The sequence below is a fragment of the Tympanuchus pallidicinctus genome, unplaced genomic scaffold, assembly GCF_026119805.1.
Source record: "Tympanuchus pallidicinctus isolate F22 unplaced genomic scaffold, pur_lepc_1.0 scaffold8, whole genome shotgun sequence".
Classification (NCBI taxonomy): Eukaryota; Metazoa; Chordata; class Aves; order Galliformes; family Phasianidae; genus Tympanuchus; species Tympanuchus pallidicinctus.
In genome coordinates, this window is record NW_026294802.1 from 52,331,063 (window position 1) to 52,352,079 (window position 21,017).

Sequence of the window (21,017 nt, forward strand, 5' to 3'; positions counted from 1 at the left end):
AACAGGTCTTCTCAGCAGACATAATTAGCAGTGTGAGTGAGTGACACTGCTTCTTAAACTTGTTAAAAAAATCCAACAAAAGTGGATAAAAGCATTAACAATTAAAAAAAAAGAAAAAAAAAAAAAAAAAGAAAAAAGGAAGTTTTCCTCTCCTTCCTCCAACCCTTCCCAAATATTATAAAGTGGAAAAATACAACTTTCTACTTGGAGTTAAAAATTCACAATTATGTGGGATTTCACCTTTAAATGTCAGTGCTGTTTGTTACATGAAAAAAAACCCTGTCAGCTTAGCCCTCCATGTCTTGCTGGTGTCTGCTTAATAGATAGTTACCTGGGATGATGGATGGCTCTTTGTTAGACCACTAAATGGCTCGCAGCCTAGAATAAGCCCGTATTTACTGCCAACATTTGTTTGTTTCAAGGATGCAAAACCAAATTCAGCTCCAAGCAGCTCCACCCGACATAAACACAACAAATAAAAGAGAACTAATCTGTGCATGAGTTTACAGGACTCCACCAACACCAGAACAACACTAAAGGGACTCTATTCAGCTGCTGCTCTGAAATGCCAAAGAGACAGCAATGCAGGAAGCAAGAGGAGTCGCATCTCCAGTTGCCTGCTGGGGAGGCTTGGGACCTGATAATGCTCCCTGCTAGCAATACTGAAGGTTTTTTACCCCCACAAAGGGACCACTGTGCAAGGAGACCTGGACTGAAATATCATAGCATGCCAGCCATCAAGTAGCAGCCCAAAGAGCAGTCAGCTCCCTCACCAGCCTGGCTTTGCTCTCCTTATTGCCTGTTCCCGAGTCCTGGCTACAGCCGGCGTGAGAGAAGCATTCTCAGCCAGCCTGGAAACACACCCCACTTTAGGTCTGTTGAGTCCCCCCCACCCCTTTGCCTTCCAGGACCATACTGGGCACTCACCACTAACAGAAACCTCTTCTATTTTTGCCACAAGGCACTTACACAACATATCTGGGCCAATTACCTGCCAGATACGACCCACAGCTCCTCAGCTATTTCTCCGCCGGATCTCTCCTGAAGAGAAAGCACAATCTCTGACAATATGGTGCTATGCAGGCAGATGGCCAGCTAGCATTTGACAGGCTCATTTGACTTGTGATCTCTGCATAGCCACAACTTGAACCCAGGGCCACAGAGATAACAACCAAACGCAAAGGATCTCCGACTCACATCTCCTCCGTGCCCCTCACCACACACACACACACACACACACACACACACACACACACACACACACACACACACACACACACTCTCTCTCTCTCTCTCTCTCTCATACAATCTGCCAGCCGGATGATTTTCCACACGCATCCCCCTCTCCTTTTACCAGTCTGGGGCTGGTTCTGGATCACGAGAATTAATAAATTCTTATTAAAACCTGCACGAAGCTACAGTCCCGCTGAAAGCGCCACGGAAGGTTAATTAGCAAGGATGAGCTGAAACTTTTGTTCGCGTTTCTGACTCACTTAATCTTGTGAGAAGCCAGCAAGCTGACATATTCTGCCTCCGAAGGCGCCAGGACAAGCAGGCTGTTCCCGTGACAGCCAATCCGAGCCGTCCTCCCGATCCGGTGGATGTATTCCGCAGGTGAAGCTGGAGCGTTATACTTCAAAAAGGGAACATGAGAAGGGAAGGGAGGAATTAACAGAACACAGCATGTTAATTATAAACGAGACGCTCGGTCTGCTCGCCTGAAACAAAGGGGATCTCAGCAAAACCCACCTGCTGTACCTCCCTCGGAATCAGTCTGTTTATCAAGAGCCCATCGGGCTCATCGCTGTAACCATCACTCAACCCCCTCAGCCGCAGCAGTTTTTTGACATGTGAATGTGACACATTGGCCAACTTTCAGATAATAGGACACTTTTCCCCATCTCAGTGTCTCTCTTCGCCTTTTACATTTTATTTCTATACAGGCACATCAGGAATCTGTTTGCTTCTCCCTCTCAAAAAATAAATTCTCACTAAATCCTCCAACCAAGCAAAGCCCATCAGTACCCATACAGAGTGGGATGCCACCTGTGCCGCATTTAGGAGAAAAGCCATGCAATTAAATATGGCCAATCTAAATTTAGCTATGTTTTTGTTGTGATTAAAGCAAATCATAGGTAGTTTTTGGATAGAAGAAGCCTAAGAGAGATGTGATATTAAGTCCTTTGGGCAGCATATGATACAGGTTGTCTTTCCGTCTATGACTGTGAGTCCAAACTGAGATGTTGCTTAAAGGCCCCCACCCAACCCCAGTAGAGCAGTGCCTCTCATTTACTTGACTGAGAAAATGCCCAGCTATTTGCAAGATCTGATAAAGGGTGACATATTTCCCTCCCTTTAGCCTTCCCCCATTCTTTCTCCCCCTCCTTTCCTAGAAAAATGAACATGCACAGAGATACTGCTCAGAAATGAGCCCTCAGCAGTTTAACTGGAAAAAAACCAACAACCAAAGCCCACTCTAGTGTTTATACCTGTGCCCTCTGGCAAAGTTTCTACTGGCTAGAGGTGTGAGTAAGATGCTGTGAGCAATCTAATTGCTCCCTGCAGGTCCTTGCTCTTGGACACAGCTCTCAGGACAGCTGAGATTTCGCCTTCTGGACACACAGAAGTCTCCCAGGGCTCGAGGTAATTTGCACTGCGTTCTAACACTGGCAACTATATCTTTGGTAAATTATATTAATATACAGATCTGGGAATTAAAGACTTTACTTCCCCAGCCTTCTCTGACGAGCTAGCTGCTACAAAATCTTTTCATTTTTAAAAACACTAAATTCAAATCAAATTTGTTACCTGATGAGGTAGAAATTAAAAGGTTGTTTCACCGATGCTTTGTGCCCTGTCCTTTTTACCCACGTGTCACTTGATACATGAGAATCTCTAAATCAGTTTTCCCCAGTTCAACTAACTTTCTTTTAATTATCGATCTTTCCCAAAAAATGAAATGCTTCATGCCCCCAGATTCCTCTTTGAAGTGACAAGCTGCTATTTTTAAGGTTCAATCCATCTCTCTTAGTTTCAAGGCTTTTTTTTAAAGACAATATTTCTGTCAACAGCAATGCAGCGTTGGTGTGGGGTTTTTGTTTGTTTTTGAAGGAGAAATCTGGACTATACAGTTCTACTGAAAGCTGAATGCTTACAGCTAACCCAGTCCCAACCCAGTAAAGCCCAACCTGAAGCACTCAGACCACTGTACAGATGCAGTCAGGAATACATGGGTCTCCCACACCTGAGGCATCAGCACAAAGACAAGTCAACTGCAGAATGAGGGTCTGGACTGGAAAGGGAGTTCATTTAAGCAGGACTGCACTTAATGCACACACACACATACATACACAGCAAACCTACCTGCACGATCCACATGACTTGAGGCAGATCTAGTCCACGTGCTGCGACGTCCTTTAAAATGAACAAGGAAATTATCAAGTGAAAATGCTTCACAGGTCTCAGCAAATTAAGAACTCTGCCGGGACAGTGATTATGCTGGGGAACAACTAGCTGCACAAATAGGAATTTTACGTGCCTGTTTTTGGGTGAGATGGGCTGGAGGTCACAACAAGTGAAGAGCTTTAAATATAAGGGAGACTGTTATCAGGTTAACACAATGAAAAGCATTCCACTACCATGGGCCAAAGCTTGGAGAATATAAAAACAACTCTTTCAGGAGAGTGGTGTTGAATTACAGTCCCTTTGCATTACATCAGAGGGTCAACTACCTTAATGGTACCGACACCTTTGGTTCTTCAGTCTGTTTCATTGATGAAACAGACTCACTTGAGGCATATACCACCAAAACAACAAGAGAGGCAGAATTAAAACCCTGGAAGGCAATACTGCCACTGAGCTAACTTCTGCAACTCTAAGAACTAAAACCAGGTTGCTAATGATGAAAAGGAAAACGGCCACAAAACAAGTGATTAGTGATCCTAATGATCCTAGGCCTGGAGTAGAACATCCAAAAGTGCACTGATCTCCACCAAGAACTAAGAGTGTCCTAAGTGATGATATGAAGCTGAGGAGCAGAAGACTTGCAGGTCACCTGGTGCTGTGATTAAAAAAAGAAAAAAAAAGAAAAAAAAAAAGGGGCAGCAAAGAATTTGGTAGAATCTGCAGGAAGCTGAAGGACAGCCCAAGGGGAGGAGACTCCAGCCAGGCTTTAGATTTTCACCAGTCTGGTTTTAATTTGGAGAAACAAAACTCAGCCCTGAAGAAAACAGTCTGAAGTGACTGACATTCACATGGTTTGATGTGCCAGCAGGTGAGAAAACCCATCAACTTGGAGAAGGGCTTGAGTGAGACCCTTTAGTTATCTGCAGACAAGTGCAGCTCAAAAATATATCCTGTCAGAGAAGAAACAGTTTAAATACTGTTCAAAATGGAGAGATAGCACAAGCGTGCTTCAATCTCCCTTCTTGATGCTCTGTTCATTAGCAACGTCCTCACATACTCCTTGGATTTTACATTCACCACGCACAGTAACAGAGCAGGTGTGCAGATTTAACTCTGTTAGGTAATGTTTTGGAACATGTGTATCTTTTAGCTAGTCGCAAAATAGAATATATTAAGAATGTAAGCAGGAGCTTAATGTACTAAAAATGTGTCAGCCACCCACTGAAGTGTTTTCATGTGACTCCCACACACGTTAAAAGACGAGGAAGCTGATGTTTTGGCAGCAAAGACCTTTCCATGAGCACTAGCCAGGCTGCTTTGTGGCTCCAAGTGCAGTAAAGGAGGAGACAGCTTCCACAGCCCCCACTCTGAAATAATATGTACTTCCACTCCAACACGCTCATTAAGAAATGACTTGTTCCCAGAGTCAGATGAACAGATGTACAAAAAGCCATTTAAAGGAGGCTGGAGAAAATAAATCAAGAGAAGTCAGGGAACAGCAGTTACTGGGATAACAAGATTATGAACTCTACAGCACAATCAGATAGGAGTGCTGATGTCTGATTTTGCTGGTTCTGCTACGTACTTCCATGCTGACAAGTCTTTGGTCTTCTCCTGCTCTGTGCTCTTTCTCACACCTAGCAGTATAGGGAAGGCTGTAGCTGAGCAGAGGGCTCTGACCTTGGGACAAGGGCAGCTTACCTGAAACATGCAGATAACCAACCTATCCCTGTGGTCACAAGCACACAGCTCCTACACAGGGACAACAGCACAGAAAGGGACCTGCCCTCTCAACCATCAGGACCATTCCCCTCCTCTTCTACGATACCTTTTCTCAACACATCTGGCTGGGAAACCACTACTGCAGACACCATTGTTTCCAAGTACATTTTGCCAAAGGAAGAAGAACAGTTGAAAGGTTAACCAAAATCATGATGAAGAGCCAGGGACGTTTCAGGAGGAGGCTCTCTGCCATCGTCAGCCCTGCATTCGCTATTGCTTTCACAATGCCACCAACTCCATTCAGCTGTTACTGACATGTATCAGCAGCTATTCCCTTGGGGTTTAACTTGGCTTTCTTTCAGAAGTGTCTTGGGATTCACTGGTAATTGGAGTGTTTTGCAAACTCTCAAAGATTTCTCAGTATCAGTCCACCTGCGTCTCCTGTAGCTCCTTTTTCACAAAGACCCTGGTAGGCAGCAGCAGGGTAGAATTAGGATTAAAAGTTTGAGATGATTTGCCTTCCTCTGCTGAGGAAGGCATGAGCTTCTTGCTTCTCACATCTTTAGAAAAACACTTTTGGGTCATTGTATCAGGAAAGAGAATACAGCTCAAACAACAATTATCCTGTTCTACTAGCACTACATTTATTTCCTACACAGAAGCACTAACCTGCTGCCAATGCTCTTTCAAGAAACCTGACAGATTTCCAATTCACTACTTTCACTTCCTCCCCATTGTCCCAGACAGCATTATCCCTCCCATATATTTCTCACACCACCATTCCTTAATAACAGGGAAATGAAGAATATGACACCTGATTGATGACATCGCCGCTGTTTCCTCTCACTGCTCATTGAGAGGGAGAACTGAGTGCCCATCTCACAGGAGCAAGGAGAAAGAAACCACTCCAGCATAATTTTAAAGAAAACCCTGATGCCAACCAAATAATAACCTGAAGCCTTTACCACGTTCCTGCCCCGATTCCAACTGCAAGTCAAAGAATGGCACAATTTAAAAGTCCAGCCTACCTGAAGACTTGCAGAAATGCTGAAATTCCTGCTACTAACAATGCACATCAGCAGCCCATCCTCATGGCACGACAGAGGTGTGAGGGAGAGAGAGAGGGGTTGGATGCAAGGGAACAAAGGGCAAAAACCCCATACAGAGAGCAAAGGGTATTGCTGCAGAATATCAGAAACAGCGCAGCCACGAAACTTTTGCAGTGGCCTTCGCTGCTCACAATCTAATTAGGGCAAAGGAAATTGCTAAAGTTGCTTTTGAAAGACACTCAATGGTGAGGTCTTGAAGGCCCTGAGCTTGACAATTGGCTGCCTACATGAGGCCTAGAAGTACAGATGGAAGGCAGCTTGCTCAGGTGCCAGGCTGTCAGTTGGATTAAAATGACTCATTTATTTACCAAAGAACCTCACAAAGTGCTTTAGCTAACAGGCAGAGAGGGCCTAACGGCTCTCCAAGCTGGGGAAGAAGCTCTCGCGCCTTCCCGGCCTGCCAAAAGTCATTACTGCCGAGTGTGGAAAGCCATCAGCAGGGTAGAGACCCCCGTCGGCAGGGTGACAGATTGGGCTGCGTAATCAGAGGAGGAAGGAGAGAGCACAGAAGCTGTCAGAGGCGAAAGCTCTTGGCTGGGGCCGCCAGAAAACTGGCAAGATGAGTTAGCGTGACTGAGTAAACAGCAAACAATCTCCAAATGATCTTTCCTCTCTCCCTGGAAGAGATGAACTTGTTTAAAAGGCACATCCCAAAGGAAGCCGCAAAGAACTTCAGTGAAGGAGAGAGAAATAAATCTGGATGAGACCCTCTGAGATACACAGCCCTTCTTTATTTTCCTGTCTGCACAAAATATTTCATGGTCTGTACTAATATACATATGACATAGAGCAAATTAATAAAAGGAACAGCAGGTCCCGTTGCTTACTGGAGCGGAAAGATGGGTGGAGAACATGGCATAAGGGACAAGGGAAGGACAGTAACATTATTTGTGCAGCTATTTTGTGAGCCAAGTTTCAAAATTTCGCAGGCACAAAACGTGGTTGTGCAGTGAAGAGAGCAGAACCACCTCACTGCAGATTTTTGCTGATATGAATAAAAGCATTTAAAAAACAAACAAAAAAAGCAATGCCCTCAGAGGCAGGAGGTGATCATAGTGCCTGGCTGCCCTTTGGACATCTGCGTTGGGGAGGCACCTGTAATGCAGGACTAGTGCAAAGCCTATCTCTATATTAAGGCGTCCATATGGTCCCCATTACTGTGGTAACAGGCCACCTCCTGGTTTCAATGCATTTGTCCTCCCAACATCTCTGTAAGACAGAAGAGTGCTACTATCCCCATTTTACAGATGGGGAACTGAAGCACAGAGATTATTTTGGACTAGACATACAACTTACTGTACTTACTATGGCTCAGCTGGCACATGGTTATCATGTTAACTGTAGCTGTCAGGATTTGCATCCCTACCTTGCAGTAAATGCAAAGTAGCTTAGACCGAAAATGAAGAAGGGTTATGATAAATGCATCACCTTACACTACTCTCTTCACTGCAACCAAAGCTAATACACATTAACTCCCATTTATGACAAGTCAGGAGCAAACGCACAACTATCAGCACTCAGTTGACATGTGGCTACCTGCCCTGTCATCACAATTCCTCGTCCACTTGTATGGAGCCTGTGGCATAGCAAGAAATCAAGCCACATCTCCAGTGTCTCAAGAGGGGAATCCCATCCACTGGGATTTCTTCACCTAACTTTTTTTTTTCCTCCTACCCTGCCATCAGCTGTATGTTTCCTGACATATTTTTCCTGATACAGGCTGCACTTCCCCTCCAGATTGTCTTACCCAGGAACTGTTATCCCAATGAAAGACAGAAGAGTGTTTGCAATGGTTCTATTTTATCTTTGTCTAAAACCAAACATTCAGCATCTTTGTGAACTCCTTAAACAGAAATTTCAGTAACAAAGTAAGTCCTTGAAATTTCTCAGTTACAGCTAGAGAGTGCATGAAGGATAGCACAGTTTACCTATTTAGTATACAGCATTTACATATGCTACTTATCTTCAAAATACTTTATCTGCACCAGTGAATGATTAATCTTGGTATGTTCCTCACCTGAGACACTTAAGTATTATCTCCAGATACAGGAAAATCAAGTAATAGTTACAGTTATGAATTGCAAAGATGCATTTTGACCTTGATCAATTTGTTGTAAAGACTTCACACAGACAAGGAGCAGGTAATATATGCATCTTCACAAGTACATAATTTGGCAGTGCTAAATCAAATGCTCCTATAGACGTGGCAGTCCCACTTCATAACTGTGCACCTAAAAATAAGACAAAAATCAGCCCCCATTCTCTGAAAAAAATAAATCGTAACTAGTTTCCTTTAAGAACAATGTGCTGCAAGAACAGGAGTCACTTCAGAGCTAGAGAGGGTTTCTCAGCTCTAATTACTCCCGATCGCTGTAATTTACAAGTTTGCAGTGGGTAGAAATCGCCAAGATTCACACATTTTCAGGTCAACAGCTGCCACTATTAGAGAGCAAATCGTGCAGCCTTCTGCACCACTGCAGCAGGCTAGCTGTGGCACCGACAGGTCAGAAACGAGAAGTAGAAGGTGCCACCATAACACAAGGGTGCCAGCAAACTTCAGTAGAGGACAAGAATTTCTCCCTCAGCACCCGTGAAGGAAGCTTGAAGGGCAAACTATGGAGAGCAGCAGAGCATGTGCATTTCTAATGACACCGTCCTCTGGTAGGGCTTCCCTTCCATCCCCGCAGGTTTTTGTTTTTAACCTTGGGATAGTCATTAAGATGGAAAATATCACACCACATCCAATTTACCTGGCAGTTATGGGGCATGCTACAAATTAGGATTGCTCTCTATTGACTGCACACAGAGGGCAAGGTTCCAGCTTCAATTGAACAGATTTTTGCAGACATACGGCCATGCAACATACTTAAAGGCTCTTGTATAAGATACAAGCTTTTTTCTGCATATGGTGCCTTACTGCAAAAGATCACACAATAGTTTGCAAAGAGGGCACCAGCCCTTATTTAACATGTGAGATGCAGAGAAAGGAGATGACCTTCCTCAAGGTCAGACAGCGAGCTGGAATTACAGTTCAGTGCCAAGTCCTCTGTCCTACCATTAGATTACCAGGCAGGCCCATTAGCATGGTGCTGCAAGGAGACTAAGATACTTACAGTGCAAAGTAAGATGCCGGTACTGGATTTTAGGAACTCCTGGAAGACCTCTGTTCTTTCCTAGAGGATTAGAACAGAAAAATGAAGAACACAGATGCACATTACAATCAACTTCAAAGCAAGTTAGCAAGAGTAACAACAAATACACCTCCTGCAACTCTATCATGTACAGCTTCAAGAGCAGTCACACTCAAATGACAAAGTAATGGTACAGATGCGTGGCCCGAAGGCACAATGGAACAAATCAGATTATTAAGTCCCAAAGATGCTCAGCTGCACACGAGAACCATAGGATAAGTTTCCAAAGCAACAGGACGAGAGAAAGGAGACCTTGGTCAGAATCTCCTGTGCAGGAGAAAGGAGGGAGTGGGTTCCCAGGCTTTGAGGCAGCATCCGTAGAGCTCCCTGGGCGCCCTCCCGTGGCCCCAGCAACGAGGAGGGCCCTTGCACTTCTAAGGGCCACTCCACAGGCTCCTGAAAACCAGGACTGATGACACTGGGATGGGACCCCAGTCTCAGCTTCACAGCTGTGTCCCCACCTCTAGTCTGTACCAACACGATTCCTGCTACTCCACTTCTAAACTGAGGTCAGTCTCCAAAGTGAGGCTGCCCACAGCCCCAGACACCACACTGCCCTGCCAGCAGTCCCACATGACATCACAGATGTATTTGCTGTCACATTAGTCAACCTCTGACGACCAGTAACTGAAGGCCTCAACAGCATTTGGTCTTCACATTTGTGAGTAACACCCATTCAGCTGCTCCTGCCCACCCCAACTGTAAGAAACAACATTACACTCACACTTCTTTCACCTTGCTCCATTTACTCTTGTCCTGTCCCTGGCTTCCAATATACCATTCCCACCTCCTTCCTGAGCCACTTTCCTCTTTCTTCCAAAATATCCTCACTCTCCATGTTCCAAGCTTTCCTCTCCGAGTTAGAGGCTAAGTGAACAACCTGTTACATTGATGCTATAGAAACAGCTTTACACACTTGACTCCCAGCTAGACTCATTGCTCTAGGAAAGAAGGGAAACTTGGGCCTTGCTGACACGCTGAACCCTCTGCTGACAAAAATTAAAGAAGAGAGCATGCTGTATCTTGTTGACAATGACAGCAGCCGTGCTCAGCAGTACCATATGGGATCCACAATTTAGCTCCATTAATGCTCTTAATTTGAAGACATCAAGCACTAATTACACACTGGGTACTAAAAAGGCAAAACCCTTCCCCTGGTGCCAGCTACTTAGTGGTGTTCTGTTGCCTTAACAGCTGGTCAGGGTAGAGTTGGGCCAGACCAGGCCTGCTCACTCGCTCAGACAGGCAGGTTGAGGAAAGGCCAGAATGCAGGGACAGCAAAGCACATGTTTCTGGTCTCCACAGGATGGGAATGAGTGAGAAAAACAATGGCTCTTCACCTCTTGCTTCATCAGAAAAGCTCTATTCATTTACCATCTCTGCTGTGCAGCTCAGAGCGGAGCAGCAGCTCTCTCTATCACAGACTAAGGGCAAGATCAGGGGCTGAAGTTTCAAGGGAGCTCTCTCAGTTATTGAGAAAAACACTGCAGTGACAGCTTATTTGGTGCTCTTCTCCTGGCCTCTCAGCTCCCTGCAGCAAACTCCAAATTCATCATCCAGGCACACCCTGCTAAAACCCATTTATTTTGGGGTAATCATCATTATCTTGCTATTATTTCAGCCCAGTGAAAAGAGCAGCCTGTCAAGACACTGTTCTTTGATTTTAAAGTGCCAAACTGCTCCATCCACATCTAATGGGGGTCAACTTATCATGTAGTAACATTTTGGGGCTTGGATGAAGTTTGCCTCTGGCATCAAAAGTCTTTTTTGACTGCATGAAAAAGCAGCATGGATACATAAATGCTTTAAGCATGCCCACTGGGAATACTGAACGGCTGCCTCAGCCTGCTGAAATAGTACCTCCTTCCTCTTCAGCTGTGCTTTTTGGATATAGCTACCAAAGTACTTTTTAGAAGTAGGACAATATCCTTATTCTCATTAGCAGATGGAAGAGTGAGGCCCCTAGAGGTGAAATGATTCTCTATCCTCTCTTCTGCCCTCCTCCCAAAAATAACCACAAAATAAATCACAGTGAATAAGGAACAAAACTGTGTATCCAGCCATTCTGATAATACTTACTTCCTGTTCCATGTTGCCATGCAGTCGTAGAAACTGTAATTGCACAGAGACAGGTGAACGTTTAGGCTGTTCAGACTCTAGCTCTCCTGAAAGGACATTAACAAGGAGCTCATAGTGGAATTCCACTTGTTCACAACTGGAGAAAAAGATGATCATCTTCTGTTGCTTTGCATACTGTAAGAAAATAAGAAAATTGCATTTAACCATTTCCTGCAGGCCTCTCCCAACTCCAAGAGCTCATTTACCTACCTGACTTCCACTTCTGTAGATACAATTACCCAGGAATGGATACATTGAGGAGTCTGAAGCCAAAGGCTAAGCCACTGAAGAAATTACCTCAGTCAGCATGAAAGCCTTAAGTTCAAAGCTTTATATGTAACCCACTCTAACCTTGACAGACTAAGAGACATGAGAGTTGAAATGAGCAAAAGGCTACTTAACATAAATGCAAACAAGAGTCTCACCATGCATTTCTCCAGGATAAAAGCTGCTAACGTGACAAGCCTCAATTTGCTGGGGACCATCATGAAATACTGCTTAAGCTTCTCCGGAACAGCAAAGTTTTCCTGCTCCATGCAGTTTGAGGAACTGTTGGCTTCTTTCTCTCTTTGTAATGCTGGTTTAAGACTCTTTCGGACTTCATCTGCTATGGAAATTCTGATGGGATCATTCAAACTGATATCAGCCAGCCGTGTTACTCCTGGAGCACAGGAAATGAAAAAATACATGAGGCTCAATCTGGATGGTGATCATACAACAATGCAATTCCAGGGAAAAACAGTGAAGGGCAAGGAAGTAATGCCTCAAACACTGAGAGAACACTTGCACAGACTTAAGACCTTTCAGGTCTCAGCCAAGCATACTTGCTGTGGACTCCACAAAAGCCTCACAGGACCCTACTCCAGCCAACTGTGTTACTTTGCATTTACCAAGAGCATAAGAGTCACTAGGCACGGCTCAATTCCACCCAGCTGACTGTAAGATAAGAACAAACAACACAGCAACAGCCCTGCCCTGCCCTTTTTTTGCCTTAACTCACATGTAAGGAAAGAAATATCATTTAAAAACAGCGCTTGCCAGGTTCATGGCTCTGGAACGTGTGTGACATATACATAAACACACTGACAGAAACTCCAGTAACAAAAAAGTGTCATAAACCCCACATAATCAATAGGCATTATTCCACTTCAGCAAAGGGCTTCTTATTGGGCTATAATTTAGTAAGTTTCAACAATGTAATTTAAGTCTCTTATTTTGCAGTTCCCTGTGAATTTTTCAGCTACAATTGCTGACCACCTGTTTGTAACCTACCTTCAGTGAGTGTGGCTGAGAGCAGGACGTTCTGACGCGTCTCTCTCTCAGCATTTAAAGCATTAAGTATCACAGTTACATCCTTCTCAAAGCCCAGATCCAGGATCCTACAAAAGGAACAGAAATGACAAAAGACGCCGTAAGGAAGGAATGAGGAAAAAAAAAAGTCTGAAGCCTACATAATCCCATTAAAAATAGCAGAAGTGTTAGAGCTGATCAGATCTTTTGCCCTTCTAGCTTTATGTCTTGCCTTTGGGTTTTGCCAAAAGAAGATGTCAGAAGACACAGAGAACCTCTGTAGTTGAATGACTGTGGAATAATCTGTCCAACTGGGACATTTCTTCCTAATCTCAGGCATTTGCTGCTTGACTGAGGCCCTGAGCACGAATGGTTTTGTTATTTTTTTAAATGCATTATCCATGTGGTTGCAGGGGGTATTTTCATTCTTTTCTGTATCCAAACACCTGCAAGTTTACCTGTCTGCCTCATCAATGATCAGCCACTGAGTGCGACGGAAATGAATACATTCTGTGGACTTGATGTGATCAACCAGGCGACCAGGAGTGGAAATAAGGATATTTATCCCCTTCCGTAATCTGATTAAGAAAAAGAAAAAACCCAACACACTGATCACCAGAAACTCTGGAATAAGAACCTGGAATGAGGAACTGAACCTACAGAGGAAAAATCACTGCCGCAGTAAGATGAACAGAACAGTACTTTCTTACTGATGAAAGCTGGAATTCCTTGCCAACTTTCACCTTTAATCATCACTGATATTCATAGCAGCACACTCAGTGATACAGACAAGGTGGAAAGAAATATCAGTAATATTACAGCATGCAAGCCAGGATTTCTTTCAAATCGAGTATTTTTTACTGTCAAGAGTAAACTTCTTTTTGTGTATGCTTATACATAGACAAATGAAAACTCCATTCTGGATTACTGGCTTACAGTTCAATTTTTGCAAAGGGAAAAGAAAGGTTTTTAACACCAGGAAATCTCTTCTCCAGAAACCAATTTCCCCCGTAACAAATACTACAGGCAGCACTTGGTAAGCAAATATAAGTGTTTGTCAGAAGAGAAAAAATACTGACAAGAGAGATCATCTTCTCAGAAGGCTCATCAACACTTTAGAAATAGATCCAACTGAGGAAAGTGAATGCTTCCTGCTGACCCAGCCAACCTACCTACGTAAGATCCAAGGGGATCACAGCTAGATCCAAACTCACAACTCCCTTGCTCAGTAAGAAAAGCACTCCGAAGAAGAGCAACAGATAAAATGGCTGCAGAGCAGAAGAATCCAAAATGCAATTTAAGAAGTTGGCTTCCTACCTGGCTTTTTCTGATTTTCTCTTTTCTCCCCCCATAAGCACTCCAGGCACAATCCAGGTAAATGGCTACAGAAAGGAAAACCAAGAACAACATAGGTTCTTCTTTATTAAGAAACAGAGCCTAACCAAAAAATTATTCTTCTTGGCAAAAAGAGAAGAGACAGGGCTGGCAGCAGAGCGTTCCTGATTTGATCTAACAGACCCAATCTACATGCTCTATCTCACCCACAGCTAAATATCAATGGCACCTCTAGTTCTAGGCATGTAACTTACTCCCCACATTGCCTAGGAAGATAGAAATGAAATCATCTTTGCACCACTTCCACTCACATAATAATATTTCTTTTCCTTCTCCCCATGAAGCCTAAATGTTCAAAGACAAACTATGCTGCTATTTCTTCATCTTGCCTTTAAGCAATATCCTCCTGTGGCCAAGAAAGACTTAAGAAAGACACAAGACCTATGAAGTTTATTGGTATGTACACAGCCCTACAGGCACACAGTCACCATGCCTGCACATAAAATGTCAGTCTCATTGATACTAGCAGGAGTTTTTGCCTTTCACTTCAATGAGGCCCAGCTCTTCATCACATCCAACACTGCCCAATATTTACAGGGGAGATAATCAAAGCCCAGGACTGCCATTGCCTCGCTTGAGAAGAAATGCAGCACAGACACAGCACAGCTTGGAAGGACTGCACAAATGCGTGACTGGGAAATAAGTTTCAGTTTGCCTGGGTCACTGCTCGCCAAAAATACTCCAACAAAATAGTTTTTAACAAAAAGCACTTCTTTATAAGGTTTAAAATAAGAAAGATGTCTAAGCAAGATCCATACAATGTCATCTCTGCAGCTGGCAAAGTTAGAGTGCCAAAAAGAGATCAACTGTCTGTTTTCTCCCTCAGTGATCACCCAAGAAATTACACTCTCCAGTTGTCCAATCAGACCATGATCTCAATTTTTTGGTTTGGATCACAATGGCAATTGATAGTGATGACATGTATGTAATCAAGCAAAAAATTAGAGGGGAAAAGGGCAGCAATCAGACTTCATCTCTGCAGATCGTCTTCAATCGCTTGAGATCATGAAAGAATAGTGGCTACTGGCCACTATTAAAAGGTGCAAATTCCACACCAAGAGACTGCTCATCATAATTTGTAACTGCTATGAAAGACTGAAGTACTTTAAACCTCACCATGATACAAAGAAATACTAATTCCAGCATTAAAAAAAGATGTGGAAAGTCCGTAATTATTTCAAGGAAAACCAAAAGATGGAGCGGGAATATGGATCAGATAAACCAGTTAGGTACCTTCTAACCCCACTGTAAGACCTCTGCCTCAGTAAAAAGAGCACATCACCATTAAACGACTTCGAAAAGCCTTCTGACTCCTCCAGCTTTTCAACTGACAAAACAACTTCTGCTCCCCTTCCGAAACACATCAGTCTCTAAGTTTCAATAACATGGTGCATGTCATTGTAAGCATTTCCAAGATGATCAAAGGATAAAGAAAACCACACAACACAACCAAACAAGAAAACAATGGGGAATTGCATTCTTACCTTGAGTAGCTTCTGTATTGTATCAAAAGTCTGGAGTGCAAGCTAAGGAAATCAACATGAGAAAGTGAGTTCTGAGAAAGCCTGCTAGTGGACGTTAAGTCCCTTTTAGCCTCAAAAAAAATCTGTAAAATAATTCAGTTTCATAGATTTTCAGAGTCCTAAGCATATCTTTGATTATTACTATTTTTTTTTTTAAGAAGTTGTCTATTATTTTGTTACCTTGAATAATTCTTCTATTATATCCGCAACTGTTCAAAAACCTCCCTATTTGTTCAGGTCCAGAAGGCAGCTCTGAGGACTATACAGACTTCTGCTGGCCTCTGTGAACGCCCCAGGGAGAAAATAAGTTGGAGGCACAGAAGATTTTGCTCCACTGGAGGAGCAAAAAGGAAAGCTCTGCAACTTCTGGAAGAAAATCACTACAAAAAGGAAATGCAGAGCCCAGAGGTTAAAACAAGTTGTCTTCCAGCAGTCAGGAAGGGCCACATTATTCCCTCCCCTGACCACGGACTGATCACACCACTGGATCTCAGTACCTCTTCATATCCCAGTAAGCACAACACAGATGGTACACACAAAGCTTGCAAGTCACTAAAAAATTTGGTTTAAGAAACAATTCACTGTTGGGTTTCATGTACTGCCTAACAGACATTTGTGCCACGGCAATGAGGAAGACTGAGAATGGCAGTGGTGCCACTCTGACTCACTCATGGAACACAAGTGAAAAGGGCTTAGTTGTGAGAGAGAAGTTTTTTAAATGCTCTGACTACACACATTACACACTCTTTGTCAAGCTCTCCAGAAAGGCCATTGCCTTCAACAGCAAGTAAAAATGACACAACTGCAATTACAAGTTATCTGCGTCAGTGCATTTAATGGAAGCTCTTCAAACAAACTCATGAGCAGCTTCCTACATGCTTCGTATTCGTGGAGCATCCTAGCAAGGCGGAGAGCTTACTGCAGTAAAAATTTAAGAACAGCAAAATAGCTTCAGATCCTTATCTTCTCATGGAACCGCGATGAAATATTGCACTGCAGGTTGTATGAAACATTGTGAGCCAAACTGGATGCCTGTAATCATTTCTCCACAGTGAAGTTATTACTATTTCACACACACACAAAAAAAAAGGTTGATACCTTACTCTGAAATTGCCTTGGCACTTGCAAATCATATACATCAAACAGTTCAGAGGAGAAACCAACTGTTGATAGCCTCATCTTCAGCATTCACACATTTGAAAGAGAGGCTTTAAAAATGATGTGTTTGTATAAACCTATGCACTTGCAAAGCTAATTTCAATAGCTTTACTTATAACCCCTGCATGAGTTAAGCAAGCTTTTCCCTCCCATGCACTGAATTAGAGTGTTCCTCCAGTCTTGCTAACTGATATCTCACTGCATGGAAAAACTTAGACATTTCTTACGACTTATTTCAGTATGGCAGCAAGCAAAACTCAAACACACATCCAGTGTTTCTTTCTGTGAGGGCAAAAGGACAAATGTTTCTTAAGATTTTTTAGGCTCCTGTGGATCCACATCCGCCCTACATTCAAACACTCAGCAAGACTGAAAGGAAAAGGGTCACCCACCTCTCTTGTTGGGACTAACACCAGTGCATAAGGCCCATCACTTCGCTGCAAACAGAGAAGGCTGCTAAGAAGAATGCAGTGCTCATACATGTGACATTTCCACTATTAGCACTGATAGCTGACAAAGCAAATTCTCATGGGTTTTAGTACAAACTTGCACACCATGCTTTGAGGTATTCCCCTCCCCTTTTAAAAAAGTTTTAAGAAAACCACCTCTTTTTCAAATATCAATACCTCACTGCCACCTCTTCTCTGCTCTGACACCCGCCTACAGTCAGACCCCACATTTTATTCCACATACTAGAATTTATTCCACTGTACCCATTTATTCCAAGGGCTGGAAAAGCATCACCCCAACTTTGTTACGGGTTGAAGGCTTTCCACAAAACACAATGCACAAATGAAGGCAGCAGCATTCTCTGGCCAACCAGGTGATCCAAAGCAAATAACAAATCTCACTTGATGTTGAAAATTAGAAGCCTATTATTTCAATGGACATGGCAGTAACCTTTGTTTTCAGTTTTCCAAGATTCCAAACAGTTCACAGAATCATAGAATCACCAAGGTTGGAAAAAACCTAAAAGATCTTCCAGTCCAACCTATTCCCAATAGCTCCCACTAAACCACGTCCCTCAACACAACATCCAGCCTTCCCTTGAATGTTGTTGTCTCTCCTGCAATCCACCTGCTTCCAGCTTTACAATATAGCCCATTTAGCTGTTGCAGGATGTGAAAGCAAATGTGCAACATTTTATATATGAGAACATCTACATTTTTCTTACATCATCTGTACCTCAACAGTACAGGACAATCACATAAGCCACATCACGAATGAAAAAAGTGAGACTGCTTAATCTTTGTAACAAGAATAGGCACTGATGACTTCAAGATGACAGAATTTATTCTTTATTAATCTTAGTATCAAAACTAAACATACTCTGTTGCACCTACCTGTATTTTGGATTTCATTCCTTGCAAAGACTGTACAAGTGGAATTCCATAGGCGAGAGTTTTACCTTCATAAAAGGAAGAAAATTGGAAGAGTATTCAAGAAAAGAAAAAAATTAAAAAAGGAAATTATGGTACTCCAGAAAATAAAGGTATAATTCACCCCACTATTCTTAAGCTGAGGTCAGAACTTGGAAAAGTCTTAATTAAGTAGAATGTTTCCAGGAAGGAAGACTGGTAGATCATACGCTCAGGGGTTAAATTAAAAAGGAGAGAAAGCAGAATAAATCCATCTAAATAAATACTTCCACTCAAGAAAATGTGACATCAAGACAGTTAACTGTAGAGTAAGCACATAAGTTTATTTGATGAGAGCGTGCTGCTTAGCTCCACTGGCATCCTGGACTGGCATCCCCAGCACAAGCCTTGGAACTGGCCCATGTGCAATAGCTGGCAGCTGCACATCACCATTCAGTGCCACCACTGGGCACTGTGTCATTACAGAAGTTTGCACAGCATCTGTCTGTGCCACAGCATTCCCACCCCAGGGTTCTGAGCCTGTCACTCTCATAAGCTGTACCAGAAACATGATGTTTTGGTTCTTTTTTTCAGATCCAACTTAAAATGCCCTAGGAATGGAAACTGGCAATTAAGCACTGACCTGAACCAGTCTGAGATCTCACCAGAGCATCTTTGCCTTGCAGGAGCACAGGAATTGTTTGCTTCTGAACACTGCGTAACAAACAAAGCAGGTCAGGAAATACAGAATGCAAGAGAGCATAGAAACCTAAGGTTATAACATACAATAGCTGTTTCAAAACTGTTTACTCTTAATTCTGCACGTTCATCTCTGCTGTACAGCTACACCAGTAAAGGTGGCTTTTGAGGAAAGTCTACAGATACAAGTTAGGTATGATAAATCACAAAAACAGATGATTTTATGATTTGAGTACCAAATTAGGAGCTAGGATTCCTAGGTTTCACTTCTACCCATGACAATGAATTGCTACGTAACTTAGAAGTCATTTACTGTCCCAAAATGTGAAAGAAACAAACCCCATGGAGTGGGGCAGCTTAACAGCTGCTGCTGCCTTCACAAACCAATTATATGTCATGAAACAATCACACACGACTGGCTTTAAGAGTCAGTGAAACGTGAAGTTTTGATATGGTATTTGCTTACCTGGTCATACTATGTATCTTCAGAACTGTAGTTATTGTGGCTATCTAGAGAGAGAATGAACAGCAGTAAACAGGTTTTGTTGTCAAACTGTCTTTTTTGTTACTTCTGTAGCACAAGACAAAGCAGAAACCAGAAAACACCTTCTCTACTAGCCCAGGACAACCAAATGGGAAAGTTTCAACATCCTCAAAATACTTCTACTAGTTCATCAGAATTACACCACTGCTGGTGCAACATGAAATACCAGATTTGTCAAAATACTGAAATTCTCAAACAGTTTTCAGTGGTTTCCACATTACAGATGGAAACAGCAAAGGGTCCTGAGTCACTGTGTGCAGGGATGTCAGGATACTGGTCAGCACACTAAGCTAAGAGACTGCAACACAATCAAAGCACTGTTGAGTCTGTCCAAGTCGCCGTGAATATAAGCACATCTCTCATCTTTCAAAAGTCACCCTCCCTTAAATAGCATGTTCTAAGGCACAAAGCCCTCACAGCACTCACCAGGTGTGGATGGAGGTCCAACTGGCTGAAAGAGTCTGTAGTGAAAACATTTTCTTGCACCTGCTGCACTGCTTTTCTGAGTTAGGGAAAACAAAGCAAAGCAAACAGTAAACAATTACACATGAGCATTTCATGTAGAAAGCAAAGACACCAAATGCCAAGCAATTGCTTTGCCAAAGCAAGGGCTAGAATTGAAGACTGAAACACTGAAATTTGTAAGATACCTGTGAATTTCTGGGATATCAGGGTTGTTTTTAAACAGGCTGGATGTCTTAATGAAAAGTTTGCTTTTCTGGCTTTCGTTTTGGTTGGCAGTCAGTTGCTTCTTAGGAAGAGATCTTCGTGATGAGCTTCCCTTTTCCCTGGTGCCAGTCTCTGCAGCACGTTTCTTGAAGTTGTTTACTGATGGCTTAGATTTACGTTTCAGAGGTGGGTTTCCATGTGGTGACGACTGGAGCTTTCTTTTCAGAGCATTACGCTGCTTTGATGTTAGCAAACAGACCAGACAGCAAGAATGCATTAATAAATGAGGACTGAGTAAATGGTACCATATCTCACTCACAGTGAACAACAGAAATATCAGCCCCAAAATTGATCCCTTCTTTTTTAAATCCTCTGCACCTTAATTAAAGAAACAAAGGTAGATTTTTATATATAGTCATAAATAAACTAGGAACTGTTTAGCTACAAAAAAATCACTCTCAAAAGCTCTGCAAACGTCCTCACATCATCAAAACAAGCTCATAGGAATTCTTTATTTCTCTTAGGAAGAAGAACCCCATCCTTCACTCCAACCCGTGCTCCTGCCAGCTTCCAAGATTTCTGAGCTCTTTTCCTTTTACAATTGGATTCTTTTCCTTAACTTCCAATCTGAAGAAAGATTTTTCCCTCCAGAAACAGCGAGAAAGGAAACTAATTTCGCTTCCTTTGTCCCTAAAGCTCTTTCGTATTCCTCAGCCCTTTCTCAATGAATATTTGACACACCTGCAGAACTCCCCAGCGAGGCAACGTCCCCACACTGCCTCGCTTCGCCCGTTCCTCTCTCTTCCCCACTTCTCCCTGTCCTCCTGTGAACCGCA

General features: G+C 42.9%; 1 protein-coding gene across 2 annotated transcripts in view; it reads right to left on the reverse strand.

Moving 5' to 3' along the window:
* The window catches only part of DDX31 (DEAD-box helicase 31), a 42,589-nt gene that overhangs the window by 21,004 nt on the left and 568 nt on the right, over window positions 1–21,017 (reverse strand). The window contains exons 2-16 of one of the 2 annotated variants that reach the window (XM_052669445.1): window positions 20,163–20,416; window positions 19,939–20,014; window positions 19,435–19,478; window positions 18,913–18,983; window positions 18,255–18,319; window positions 17,304–17,348; window positions 15,715–15,756; window positions 14,153–14,217; window positions 13,294–13,413; window positions 12,818–12,924; window positions 11,971–12,206; window positions 11,507–11,680; window positions 9,350–9,409; window positions 3,364–3,414; window positions 1,494–1,633 (exon numbers count right to left, since the gene is read on the reverse strand). In XM_052669445.1, the coding sequence (XP_052525405.1) occupies window positions 1,494–1,633; window positions 3,364–3,414; window positions 9,350–9,409; window positions 11,507–11,680; window positions 11,971–12,206; window positions 12,818–12,924; window positions 13,294–13,413; window positions 14,153–14,217; window positions 15,715–15,756; window positions 17,304–17,348; window positions 18,255–18,319; window positions 18,913–18,983; window positions 19,435–19,478; window positions 19,939–20,014; window positions 20,163–20,416 (1,550 nt within the window). Of the gene's footprint in view, window positions 1–1,493; window positions 1,634–3,363; window positions 3,415–9,349; window positions 9,410–11,506; window positions 11,681–11,970; window positions 12,207–12,817; window positions 12,925–13,293; window positions 13,414–14,152; window positions 14,218–15,714; window positions 15,757–17,303; window positions 17,349–18,254; window positions 18,320–18,912; window positions 18,984–19,434; window positions 19,479–19,938; window positions 20,015–20,162; window positions 20,420–21,017 lie in introns of both variants that reach the window. The other variant, XM_052669446.1, reaches the window with a different exon arrangement.